Raw genomic sequence first — 13,055 nt, 5'->3', positions numbered from 1 at the left:
AGCAGCCACCTGAGCGCAGCCCTTTCCCCCCCCTCCTCCCTCTTTGGACGTCAGGGCGCTGCGGCAAAGCCTTGTGGGAAAGCAGGCCTCTTCCTTTCCGGCTCCGGGCGCCGCTAGGTAAGGTTGGCGAGCCGGAGGCCGCCCGTAGTTTAATCCGCCGGCATCCTAATTCGGGGAGGCCTCCGGGGGTCCGCTCGGGGCGCCGCCTCACGGTCGGTAGATGGGGGGAGCGGCGGGTTGGGGTCTGTGGGCGAAGGGAGGCCGGGGAGGCGTAATTCCGCCGAGTCCGGTTGGGAAGGCGGCGTGGCCTAGGCCTACAGACCGAGGCGGCTCTGCCAGACGGAGCTTGCAGAGGCCGAGGTAGAAAACGGAGAGAATCATAGAATTGGAAGGGACCCCGAGGGGCATCTAGTCCAACCCCTGCAATGCAGGAATATTTCTTGAGCGCAAGTTGCGGGGGCCTAGAAAGGCTGGAGGTCAGGCGCTGCTTGCTCCTGAGTAAACCTCCGAGGAGGGACCATTCATTGCTCATCGGGGTAGAGCACATGCTTTCCTTGTAGACAGCCCCGGGTTCCAGTCCTGACACCAACCAATAAATGGGGTGATGGTAAGGAGCCACTGCCAGTCGCATCAGATGGTTTATTTATGTATCTATCACATCCCTCTCCTCTTTGAAGATGGGTGGACTTCCGGGTTTTTGCTTTTACAATCAATTGGTGCATGCATCGTACGACGCAAGTAGACAATAAATATCCTGACCTGGTCTCTGAAAGCTTAATTGTTGTGCCCACGCGACTTAAAACAAGTGAGAACTCTTTGAAGTTACAAGTTATACACCTTTAGACGCCAGACAAAAACGTTCTTTTTTAACCAGGCCTTTGGTTGACCTGATCAACATGCTATACCCTTTTAAATGTGGCTCTTTTTTGGGAGGGGGGTGTTATTGGATTATTGTTTTTATTATTTTATATATTGTGATCTTTTTTGTGAACCACTCTGAGACCTCCGGGTATAGAGCGGTATATAAATTCAATAAATGAATGAATGAAAGCCTGTGTGTTTATGTTCTGAATTGGGTAATTGGGTAAAGGAGTGAGTTCTATAAAAAGAATTGGGATCATGTAAACAACAGAGTCTAGGGCTTGCTGATCAGAAGGTCAAGCTGGAAAGGGACCACAAGGGTCATCTAGTCCAACCTCCTGCAGCGCAGGAATCTTTTGCCTGATGTAGAGCTTGAACCCACAGCGTTGAGATTGAGCCTCTCTGTTGAGATTGAGTGACTGTTCTTTCTGGATTTAGGTTCTTGGGGGGAATAAGGCACAGCCCCTGGATGCTACAAGAGCTCGCATTTGCTGAAGTTATTGCAAGGGGCTTCACCAGGCTAGAAAACCATGCAAATCGTTGGTTGTTTTGGGCTGTCATGCCATGGATCAGTTGCAGGTCATTGGTAGATCACAGGCCTTGTGTGCAAAAAGTTCCAAGTTATGTTCCTGGCAATTCCAGCAGCAGTGGGAAACATTCCAGCCTGAAACCCTGAAGAACTGCTGCCAGTCTCTGTAAACCAGGGATAGAGAAGCTGTGGTTTCCAGATGTTAATTATATTAGCAACTTTCATCAGCCCCAGTTATAGACAGTGGTCAGGAATGATGAAAAGTTGTAGTCCTGAATGCTAGAGGATCTGGATCCCTCGCATAAACAATGATAGGTTAATAGTCTTGACAAAGTCAAAAGCAGCTTCCTTTGCTGCTATGTATTTCATACATACTGTTGAAATGTTAATGACATATTAATGAAATCAAGCACAGTATAGATCAGTAGCTCAGAGGGGACAAAGTTGGTTTTGAGAGGTTTATGAACAAAATGTGTTTCGTTATGGACCACTTTATTACTAGAGAATGGAGAACACAGTGGCTTTTTAGTTTTCTGAGAGCAATGAAACGCAGTGTGATTTAAATGCATCTTTTTTTGCAGATAAGCCAGGATGGGTGCCTACAAATATATCCAAGAACTATGGAGGAAGAAACAGTCAGACGTGATGCGCTTCCTCTTGCGTGTCCGCTGCTGGCAGTATCGCCAGTTGTCTGCCCTGCACCGAGCTCCCCGTCCCACCAGGCCAGATAAAGCTCGCAGGCTGGGATATAAAGCTAAGCAAGGTACCTAAAGCATGTAGCAGGTGTGAACTTGCTCTAGTCATTTGGTTATGCACCAAGTCTGGTAGTCCTGAGCAAAGATAGCTGTGTGTTATGATTCCTACTACTTATTGTAATTGTAACGTGATGAGATAAAAGTAACATTGCTTACCTTCCATGCAAGCATATAGGCAACCATCCTAAGCTACAAGAGCATCTCTGATAAGTCAGGATGTTAGAATGGAAACTTGTCTTAAGACTATCCTGAGACTGGAAATCTTACCACTATGCTTGCATTCACACAGTTTAAACATGATTCCCATCATATTTTTCATGCTTTGTGCAATCTCAGATTAACAAAAATAGACGGGGTTGTCCAGTAACTGAAGTAGAGTATTTGTGGCATCATAAGCAAATTCATAGATATTGCTAGAATGTAAAATGCAAATGCTAAATAAACTTTGTCTTGTAAAACTGCAGATTTCTTCACTGCTTTAACACATTATCCTGTTGTGTCTTAGGTTACGTCATCTACCGCATTCGTGTTCGCCGTGGTGGTCGTAAACGTCCAGTCCCTAAGGGTGCTACTTATGGTAAACCAGTGCATCATGGTGTCAACCAGCTGAAATTTGCCCGGAGCCTGCAGTCTGTAGCAGAGGTGGGTATTGCTTGTGATCTGCATCAGTCTTTTGTATTGGCCACTGGTCCCACTGAAGCTTGATCAAATCTGTGTCGCATTGGTTTATCTCCTTTAACTCATGCCTAATTAGAAGAGTATTTGATATGTATGAATCAGCTTATAATATTGTTGAGTTGGTAAACACTGAATGCATGTTAAGCAGCATTTATTGGTGAGAATAAGGCAGTATGGTTAATGAATAATTATTTCCCACAGAGCAGTTTTTTTCAGTGTCAAGTTGACATTTTGGAATTCTAGTTTCTAGGTGGCATATGGAAGTATTTTGGTTTGCAAGATGCTGTAGCCATCCTCTATAGAGACTTTGTTGTAACCTGAAATTAGATATGTACAGAAATCAGTGAAAGAGCCACTGCATAAAACTATGTAACAGATTAAAGTGATTACCCTTTTTTGCTGTCAATTTGAATGTCCATGGTGGTTACTGTCATTATGTTTATGTACTTGCTACATTCCTTGTTCTTCAGATATCCCCACACTTTAAGTACAGTGGTACCTTGGTTCTCAAACTTAATCCGTTCCGGGAGTCCGTTTGACTCCTGGGACTGTTCAAAAACCAAGGTGCGGCTCCCAATTGGCTGCAGGAGCTTCCTGCACTCAAGCGGAAGCTGCGTCAGACGTTCAGCTTCCGAAAAAGTTCACAAACCAGAACACTTCTGGGTTTTTGGTGTTCGGAAGCCGATTTGTTCAACAACTAAGCTGTTTAGGAACCAAGGTACTACTGTATAGTGTTTTGGGAAATATAGCACAGGGAAGTATTTTTTCAAGAAGTAAGATAACGTCAGGTATGGCAGCTAGGTGAGTTTAGTTGTGCCATATTTGCTTTCCCCATTTCTTGGCCATATAGCATCTCTATAATGAAGTAGATTGCAATGGCATGTTCTATTGTGGTAGTGCTAACAAATCAATTTTCCTCCACAGGCCAGTTGAAAGATAAAATACTTGTTCATAGAATGGTAGAGTTGGAAGGGGCCCTGAGGATCATTTAGTCAAACCCTGTGCAATGCAGGAATATGCTGCTGTCCCTTACTGGGGTCAAACCTGCAGCCTTGGCATTATCAGCACCACACTCTAACCAACTGAGCTATCCATCCCTGTAAGGAAAGAGTTTATCTATGGAGAAGCCTTTATTACTGTAATTCTTAAACGTCATGGCTGAATGTTTGGTTCCTTTGTATGAAGTTTTTCACCTTGTTTTCCTGATGCCTGTAATATTCACAATCCCCAATTCCTCCCTGGTACAACTTTTACGTGCTTACGTGAGGTTATTTCTCCCTTGCTAGGAACGTGCTGGCCGCCATTGTGGAGCCCTGAGAGTACTGAACTCTTACTGGGTGGGTGAAGATTCCACCTACAAGTTCTTTGAAGTCATTCTGATTGATCCTTTCCACAAGGCTGTCAGGCGCAACCCGGACACCCAATGGATCACCAAGGCAGTTCACAAACACAGAGAGATGCGGGGGCTGACCTCCGCTGGCAGGAAAAGCCGTGGCCTCGGCAAGGGCCACAAATTCCATCACACAATCGGTGGCTCACGTCGCGCTGCTTGGAGGCGACGCAACACCTTGCAGCTTCACCGTTACCGCTGATTCTTTTGCATATAATTTTCTCATTATAATAAATCAGCCAGAGTTCACATTTCCACTGTCATGTGTTTTCATTGGGCACTGGGTGTACCCCACACCAGCGCCTTTTAAAAGAATTAAGAATCTAGCAACATATCCAGTATCTCTTCAATTACAGCTGTCACTCGAATAACAGGGTTATAAAAGTTCTGGTGAAGTTGGAAGCATTTCAATGACACATTGGCTGGTGCAACTGTGGGAACACGTGGAAGAGCTTTGACTGTACATTCAGGGCCTTTGGATAGCTACACTTGACCAAAAGAAATTGCAATATACTCATCCAAAAATTCCCAGAAATGTTTGTATAACTTAACATGCATATACACATGTGGAATTCAACTTTAGACCTACTCTGCATACACTATTTGAGATTAATGAACATGATTGACTGCTAGTAATTTCAGTAAAAGTAATTTCTGAGTAAAAGTTTAATTCCACCATCAGTTGTGTGCAAGGTAACTACCGTTTTATCTTCTCTCATCAGTAATAGTCACCACAGTTAACACTAATAAGATTCTAGGTAGCCGTGTTGGTCTGACGTCGAAACAAAATAAAAAGATATCTGAAGACGTGTGCATGCACACAAAAGCTCATACCAATGACAAACTTATTTGGTCTCTTAAGGTGCTACTGGAAGGAATTTTTTTTTATTTTGTTTCGACTAATAAGATTCCTTAATGATAGAAGCAGCCTCAAATCTTGGTTAAGAGGGAGCCCTTGTTAAAGTTGGCAGAAGAAACAAGTTGGAGGATAGGAACATACAGTCCCACTGTTCCTAATACTTCATTTTGTGATCTGTTTTCAAAACTGCTTGCTTTTAGCTGCTCATTTATTTTTAGGTTGTATTTTGTACTGCATTGATTTCGCATAAGCCACCTTGGGTGCATTTGTAGGAAGGCAAGGTATAAGTTCATAATATTTCAAATTTTATTAATGAACCTAATGGAGTGGCTATCAGTCGACTGAAATTTGAGCCTGTGGCTTCTAGATTGAAATACGCATGCCGGATCCTCATTAGCTTTCACACAAACCGACGGTGGACTGATTGCAACCTCTTGTAATAAAGCGCTTGTGTCTTAGCTTATATGCTGCAAAATGTGCTTATTACAGTTGCTTCATATTTTTTACTAATTTAAGTCTAGATTATTAGTATAAATGACTTTCACAGCTGCCCAGCAAAGCTAGTTTAATACCAAGACAGTGCTTAAAACCAAAGGTAAGGATTGGGTAAGGTGCTGCTATTCTATTAAGAGCTACATAATGGAAAACAGCCTCCGAGTAGTATTGGAGCACAGGCTCTTTCAACATTGCAAGTTTTCATTATTGACCATTGTCCATCCTTTTCATGCGGGAAACTGCACAGACTGACCCTGCTGTGTTAACTTGTGTATTTCCACAAGAGCTTTCATTAACTGGTTCTTCTCAGAGAATGGGTTATACAATCTTCATTCTGTTAACTAAATGTATAGCCGATAATTAGGTTTTTTCAAAAACAAACAGCTGATTTTTAAAAATAAAAAGTTGAGTTCCTTGTTCTTGGCTATAGTAAAGAGCTGCATAGTAAGAGCCTTTAGAAATTGATAAATGTGAGAGTCTTGTGCTTTGTTCTGTCAGGCTAAGAGAATCATGTGAAATAGTGTCTAGGAGTGAGCTATAGCTTGTTGTCTCATAGCTAGTACTGTATTATAATGCAACTCCTACAGCCAAGCTGGTGCCAGATATATTGCTCTGCTTTCCTTCAGACCACATCAGCAAAGCCAAGACCTCCATACACCCTAGCCTTGCGTCCTGGGGATGTCACTTCAGTGCTGCTAACGCAGTGGTTTGATTTCACCCCTGGAGGCGCACTCTATTGTCTCAAAACAGACGGATGCCAACGACATCATATTGCATTTTAGGGATCATTTTAATTCATTGTATAAATGTTTCCATTCTTCATATGCAGCAGTAGCTGAGAGTTATACGAGACACGTAATTAGCATTTTTGAACACGGGGCTAGATTTTACCCTTTGTTACAAGGGTGAGGAGCAGATAGCACCCGAGATCCTGAACTCCACCACCACAAGCCGATTTTGACAGCTGGCCATCTGTGAATCACCTGACATCACACTGAGATCAACTGATCCAAACTAAAAAAATAATTCATTGGCAGGGGCATAGTTTGAACTTTGCCTGCAGAGGAGGATCCTTCCTCTGACCAGCGTCAATTCAAGTTAGTGATGCAAATGAATAATAGTCCTTACAGCAAACCGGCTTTGGGCAAGCATTGGTCACTATGGAGTCCCCCACTGCTATCATAGGAAACTTGCTGTCAATGCCCATCAGCAAATGGGCATTGGTTGCAGCCTTTAGTTGCCAGGGAACAATTAGGATCCCTTCAAGGCTCCCAAATTGACACTGGCATTCCCATTCCCATTTGCCTCATGTCTGATGTCACATAGGAAGTTGTGGAGCAGGTGTCCACACAGAGCAAAATAATCTTGTGGTGCCAAATTGGGGTTTAGGTCAAATGTGGCCTATGGGCCAATGGTTCCACCATATCTGCTTTACTATTATCCCAGCCCAGATCAGGACCCTGTGCCATCGGTGTTCTGAGGTGAGGAGAATAAATTGCATGATTGTATTTCTAGCGGAAGCACCTGTCAGAGCTGTGACTCTGCAATGATACTGTGACTCAAAGATGACATAGCGTTTAAGTTAGGTGTAATGACTGTTAATGTTGTGAAAATGATCAGCGGCAGGGCGCAGGCAATTTTGCAATTGAAAAAGAGGTTGAGTATTTCCGTGCTGAATATCGTCTGCAAAACTGCAATCTGATAATGTGTAAAAGAGAATCTGGTTTCAGCATACAACTGTTTTAAATTTCTAGGGAATAAGCATTAAATATGGATAAACCCAGAAGAATAAGTTGTAACTAAACCTAAAAACTCATGCCTGACTCACAAATTTTGTATTTCAGAAAATAAGCAAATACCATGAGATGTTTCTGTAATATAGTACTGAAAACTGCAGTGCAAATTGTTCCAGTGTTAAGAACAAAGGCACATTTTTGTGTCTGCAAGAGGTATTATAGCAGTATAGCCATGTTAATGTCATAAAACACAAAGCAAACTAAAGATGAGTTGGCAGAAAACATGTTAAATATTTGCTTTGATTATTCTCTCAACCTTTCCCTGAATTTACGAATCTCCACAGTGGTTTATTTAAAAATAGCTATGCTTTGTTGGAAGGTATTTAGCCATAATTTTTGAATTATGGTGCTGGAGGAGGCTCTTGAGAAGATCAAACCTGCAAGAAGATCAAACCTATCCATTCTGAAGGAAATCGGCCCTGAGTCCTCACTGGAAGGACAGATCCTGAAGCTGAGGCTCCAATACTTTGGCCACCTCATGAGAAGAGAAGACTCCCTGGAAAAGACCCTGATGTTGGGAAAGATTGAGGGCACAAGGAGAAGGGGATGACGGAGGACGAGGTGGTTGGACAGTGTTCTTGAAGCTACCAACATGAGTCTGACCAAACTGCAGGAGGCAGTGGGAAGACAGGAGTGCCTGGCATGCTCTGGTCCATGGGGTCATGAAGAGTCGGACACGACTAAATGACAACAACAATTTAGCCAGCAATGTTAATTCCATCCTACAGCTCTGAACAACTTATCCAGGCTGCAGGAAGCTTCAACCACAAATATTCACTACAGTACTGTATATGTTTCACATCCGAGTGAGAAGCTTCTTATTTCTTATTTGTTTATTAAAACATTTCTATATCTCCCCCCTGTGGACAAATAACTACACAACTTTTAGGACATCTGAAGGCAGCCCTGTCTTGGGAGGTTTTTAATGGTTGATGTTTCATTATGCTTTTGTGTGTGTTGGAAGCCGCCCAGAGTGGGCGGGGTATAAATGAAATTACTGTACTATACTATACTATACTATACTATACTATACTATACTATACTATACTATACTATACCATACCATACCATACCATACCATACCATACCATACCATACCATACCATACCATACCATACCGTGGTACCTCGATTGTCAAATGTAATCTGTTCGGGAAGACTGTTTGACTTCCAGGACGTTCGACAACTGAGGCACAAACGGCAGTCTCCACAGTCAATGGAGACAATTGAAAAACACGCAGCAGAAGCTGTCTGACTTCCAAAAAGCGTTCGAAAACCAAAGCAGTTACTTCCAGGTTTTCGGCGTTCAAAAACCAAAATTTTCGGCTTCCAAGATTCTAGAAAACTGAGGTACCAATGTACTATACTATACATAATATTAATGTTTATATCAATAATAATAATAATAATAATCGCATTAAAACACAGGAAGAACTCCAATTGAAAAACTAGGATTGAGTTAAACTTAAAATATTCTGAGACCATGAACCATTGAACTTCCTTGGAGGTTTTTAAGCAGAGGTTGGATGGAGATGTCATGGATGCTTTAGCCAAGTTTCCTGCATTGCAGAAGGTTGGACTAGATGACCCTTGGGTCCCTTCCAACTACAATTCTCTGATTCCATGAATTCCTGTGAGCTCCAAAGTCATTACTATTGCCAGCCCCTTTCCTAAGCTTTTCTGGAGATAGTGATTCTCCGGCAAGCACCCTGCCTCCAGTCCAGCTAGCATTAGTCACGACCGATTGCCACCTGAGATGAAACCCCCATTGCATTTCAGAGGAACTTCGATGCCCTGATCTCGTGCGTAATTGCCCCCGTTCGACCCGGAGACGCGTGTCCGTGTCGTCACACGTGGCTGACAGGTGACAAGGGGCGGGTCGCTCGCTCTTCCCGCCTCCCCGAGGGGACGGGGAAAGTGTGTCACTGGGTTGAAAGAGGGCCGGTCTGGAGGGGAGGCGGGACGAGCTGGGACGCCGATGCTGCGGCTGTTCAGACGGCGCGCGGGTGGGCTGGCAAGGCGAGGGCGGCGACGAGGGGAGGCACGTGGTCGGCGCCGCCCTCCCGGTGGCTCTCCCCGTCCTCGTGCGGGGAAGGGGGAGGAGGAAGGAGCCGGCAGCCGCAGCCCAGCCCAGCTCGCCATCCCCCCAGGAAGGCTCGACGGTGGCGCGGCGGCTGCCTGCCTGGCCTCCTCCCGCCTGGCACACACGAGGCGTGTCCACGCACACGGGGGGAGGCGAGAGGCGGGCGCGCATCGCTTGGGCACAGCTGCCGCAGCGGCTCTTTCAGCGCAAGCGGAGAGCGAGGCAGACAGGCGCCCCAGCAGCCCGGGAAAGCCGTCGGGAGAGGCACCGGGGCGGGTGAATGATCCCGGCTCTCGGAGGCAGTTGCGTGGAAGAAATCGGGGGCCGCCATGGAGGTCAATGCAGGTAAGTGAGTGGGGGGGGGGACGGCAGAGGGGGGAAAGCTTTGTGGTTGTAAGGGAGGTCAGAAGCCAGATCTGAAGTGATGATTACGGAGCAGGGAGGAGAGAAAGGCGGATCAAGCTTGAAAGCCCTTTCCTTCCCTCCCTCCACTGATCCCGGAGGGTCATGACCCCCGATGCTCAAGCGGACCCCCACCCCCTCATTTCAGCCTCTTACTGCTCTGCACCCCACAAAAAAGACGGACCGGCTTTTCCTTGCGGGGAATGCGCGCGCAATGCTGGACATTGCGGTGATGGCAGAAGCGAAGCTGCCATGGAATTACCGCGCCGTAGTGTTGGAAAGGATCCCCGAGGGTCATCTAGTCCAACCCCGTGCAATGCAGGAATCTCGTCCTGTGGGTTCGGTGTGGATTGGCCCTAGAAGGGCTTCGAGGTCAGGATCGGGGGGGGGGGTTGTATGCTGTCCTCCGGGAGGCAGGAAGCGGCCGGTGCGGGAAACCGGGCCGAGGGGCTTATTCCTTCCTTCGGGGCTGACTGGACTCCCCTCTCCCTGGAGGGGGTGGGTCTAGAGTTCCTGCGGGGCCTTTTCCCTCTCGCTTTCCCCGGCTGCCCATCCATTTCCCATCCGGCCGGTTCTCAAAGCAGCAGCTCACATGGACCGTCGGGCGAGCCACGTGCGCCGTTTTGTTTACGTTCGGCGCCGCCTGCTCCCTGATTGGCTGTGACGTCGGAGATTACACAATCGGGACGGGGCGGTCGCCTCCCGCTGGCGACCGCGTGGAGCGACACGTGAAGGCGGCGGCGGGAGGCCCTTGTTTTGGCGACCTACATCCAGGGGGCGGCGCGGGGAAAGGACACGTGGGGAAGGCAGGCAGGAGCCTGCAAAGCGGATGGAGGGGGAGGGAGGCGCGTTGGAAAACTGCGCCCAGAAGACTTGGGAATCTCCCTTCCCTTCCTTCCGTTGTCAGGGGGTGACTCTTCCCTCTCCAGCCTTGCTGGATAGGAGGAGCCGCCTTGCAAGGCAGGCGCGGCCCGAAGCCGACCTCGCTCCGCTTTTTCTTTTTGAAGATCCGAGTGCATTCGAGGTTGCGGGGCGGAGCTTTGACGCTGCTCTTTTGCAAAAGCCTCTCTGTCGCAAGCCGGGTAGCGACGCGATCTCTGTGCCTTCTAGCCCCTCTTTGAGTTTAGGCAGATCTGGTAGGATCGCCCCGATCCTCCTTCGTGGCTACCCAGAAGTGAGCCTGTTGCTGCACGTGGCTGCTACCCCAGATGTTATCCACACACACACACACACACCCCTTTGTCTTTTTAATGGACCAGGCTAGGGGAAATGCCTAGCCTGAGGCTGCGATCCTAAACAACCGCACTTACCTGCGAGTAAGCATCGTTCAATCCAGTAGGCCGTGTTTCCAAGTAGACGGGTCTAGAGTGGCAAGGTCAGTGCGGCTCCGTTGTAAAACACCCGGGGAGACGTTTGCATGGAGAATCGGATCAAGGAAAAGGCGCGCGCGTGGGGGGGGGGTAATGGGGCTTTAGGTAATGGGGGGCTTTAGGTAATGGGGGGTAATGGGGGACAGAACCTCAGTTAATATTTTTTTAAAACTAGATTGGAGGGGACGACCTGTCCCCTGCTCTCCCTGGCTATGGGGGGGGTGTACCTCTTTGAACAGGTGACTCTCTGCTGTTCATCCCACGCGTATTTTTACTCAGAAGTAAGGCCTGTGCTAGAGGAGGTTTACTCTCTCTAGTTAGTGCCCATTCCTCGGGTATCTGAACCTTAGGGACGCTTGAGTTCCTCCTCCTCTGCCGGCTGCTCTGCAGCTGCCTTAATGCTATGGAAATCGAGGCTGGCTATTGGTGCAGGCAGCGCGGCTGCTTCTGTGCGCGCGTATCCATGTGACACATGGACTTTCTCACATGTACAGACGACCCATGTGCACGGCGCTCGAAATGCAACAGGTCGGAGAGTCATCTTCCCTGATGGCTGAGCTCCATAGCTGCCAAGTTTTCCCTTTTCTCGCGAGGAAGCCTATTCAGCATAAGGGAAAATCCCTTTAAAAAAGGGATAACTTGGCAGCTATGCTGAGCTCACGGAATAGGCAAGTCAGGTGGTGCAACACGAACAGATTCAGGAGGGACTTACATAATAACTACGGACATTGGGCAGTTTGCCTGAGGCTAGGAAGATGAGAATGGTGTTTTCTTTTATAAAAGTCTTATTCGAGGACCAGAAGGGAAGTGCTGCTTCCTCCACCAGTCCTGCAGCCGAAGGAGACAGGAAGGGATGGAAATTACGAAATTCGCCCTCCCTAAATCCATGTAATAAAATGGACTGAGCCGGCTAAATTCATGGAACACTGATTATATAACAACATGCACCAGCTTCCTAAAGCAATGAACTTTTTGATGTTTTGTTCAGAATTTATGACTACTTTTGTTATGTTTGTAGTTGTGTAATTTTTTTTTTAAAAAATGTATTGAGCATGGTTTTAACTTTGCAAAGGCGCATACAAATAAATTGATTGATTGAGCCAGGGGGAGATGTTGGATGACTTGAAAAGGCTTTTAAGCCCAATAATAGCAATCACCTTCTCTTCAAAATGTGTTTGGTAGGTCTCCTAGATAGTAACAAACAATTAACAAGGTAGTTAAGTATGTGTTGAAGCCACTTAATACCACCAATTAATTATGTGATGGATCCTCTCCTGCTAACTGCCCCCAATTAAATATAGTGTGACTGCCTCGCAGTACACCAATTACATGAATTTCTACAATTTACCACAAATTATCTAGTGGGCAAACTTAAATGATTTAGAGTCTCAGGCAGGAGTTGATCAAACAAGCAAGAAATGCTTTATTAAACAAAAGGAAGTTTATGAAACCAAATGCATAAGGAAATGCGTTCTTTCAGGTAGAAGTTAATTAATTTACTTTAACTATTAAGATGTGTCAGGTTTAAACAGAATATTATAGGCACAACTCTTCTTAAACTTCAGTTACTAGAAATCAGTTGGTACACTTCAGGTGGATAAATACTCAGGTTTCCAGAATAGATTGCAAAATGCTCAAGTCAGTTTCTGTCACTTAGATATTACAGTTAAGTACTTTCAACACCGTACTGCTTCCTTCACAGCTAAATACTTTGGTTCATGAGCGAGGGCACTTACCCACTCTCTTAACCAGGCATCCCCAAAACTTGGCCCTCTAGATGTTTTGGGACTACAACTCCGATCATCCCTAGTAACAGGATCAGTGGCCAGGGATGATGG

The 13,055-nt window shown here is 46.2% G+C and overlaps 2 protein-coding genes across 6 annotated transcripts in view; both read left to right on the top strand.

The window, feature by feature from the left end:
• The first annotated feature begins 73 nt into the window (after nt 1-73).
• RPL15 (ribosomal protein L15) lies at nt 74-4,464 on the top strand. 2 transcript variants are annotated; one of them, XM_035129037.2, is made up of 4 exons: nt 74-117; nt 1,972-2,153; nt 2,651-2,787; nt 4,110-4,464. In XM_035129037.2, exons 2-4 carry the CDS (start codon nt 1,982-1,984, stop codon nt 4,413-4,415), a joined length of 615 nt encoding a protein of 204 aa, XP_034984928.1. In that variant the 5' UTR covers nt 74-117; nt 1,972-1,981; the 3' UTR covers nt 4,416-4,464. The 2 variants fall into 2 exon arrangements, with proteins under 2 accessions (XP_034984928.1, XP_088509888.1); XM_088653762.1 differs by having other exon boundaries at nt 92-212.
• A 4,822-nt stretch (nt 4,465-9,286) lies between these two features.
• NR1D2 (nuclear receptor subfamily 1 group D member 2) overlaps nt 9,287-13,055 on the top strand; it is a 28,046-nt gene continuing 24,277 nt past the window's right edge. The window contains exon 1 of one of the 4 annotated variants that reach the window (XM_035129545.3): nt 9,287-9,790. In XM_035129545.3, the coding sequence (XP_034985436.1) occupies nt 9,775-9,790 (16 nt within the window). In that variant the 5' untranslated portion in view covers nt 9,287-9,774. Of the gene's footprint in view, nt 9,791-10,661; nt 11,223-13,055 lie in introns of those variants that run through there. The other 3 variants (XM_088653759.1, XM_088653761.1, XM_088653760.1) reach the window with 3 other exon arrangements.

The sequence above is a fragment of the Zootoca vivipara genome, chromosome 11 (assembly GCF_965207765.1).
Source record: "Zootoca vivipara chromosome 11, rZooViv2.hap1.1, whole genome shotgun sequence".
In the NCBI taxonomy this organism is placed as follows: domain Eukaryota; kingdom Metazoa; phylum Chordata; class Lepidosauria; order Squamata; family Lacertidae; genus Zootoca; species Zootoca vivipara.
This window is presented reverse-complemented; position numbering and strand designations above follow the sequence as displayed.

Bases quoted from the DNA above. Each gene is read 5' to 3' on its own strand.
- RPL15 (XM_035129037.2), top strand. From the start codon at position 1,982: ATGGGTGCCTACAAATATATCCAAGAACTATGGAGGAAGAAACAGTCA. The intron at 2,154-2,650 runs GTACCTAAAGCA...GTTGTGTCTTAG, and splicing joins GGGATATAAAGCTAAGCAAG to GTTACGTCATCTACCGCATT. The intron at 2,788-4,109 runs GTGGGTATTGCT...CTCCCTTGCTAG, and splicing joins GCCTGCAGTCTGTAGCAGAG to GAACGTGCTGGCCGCCATTG.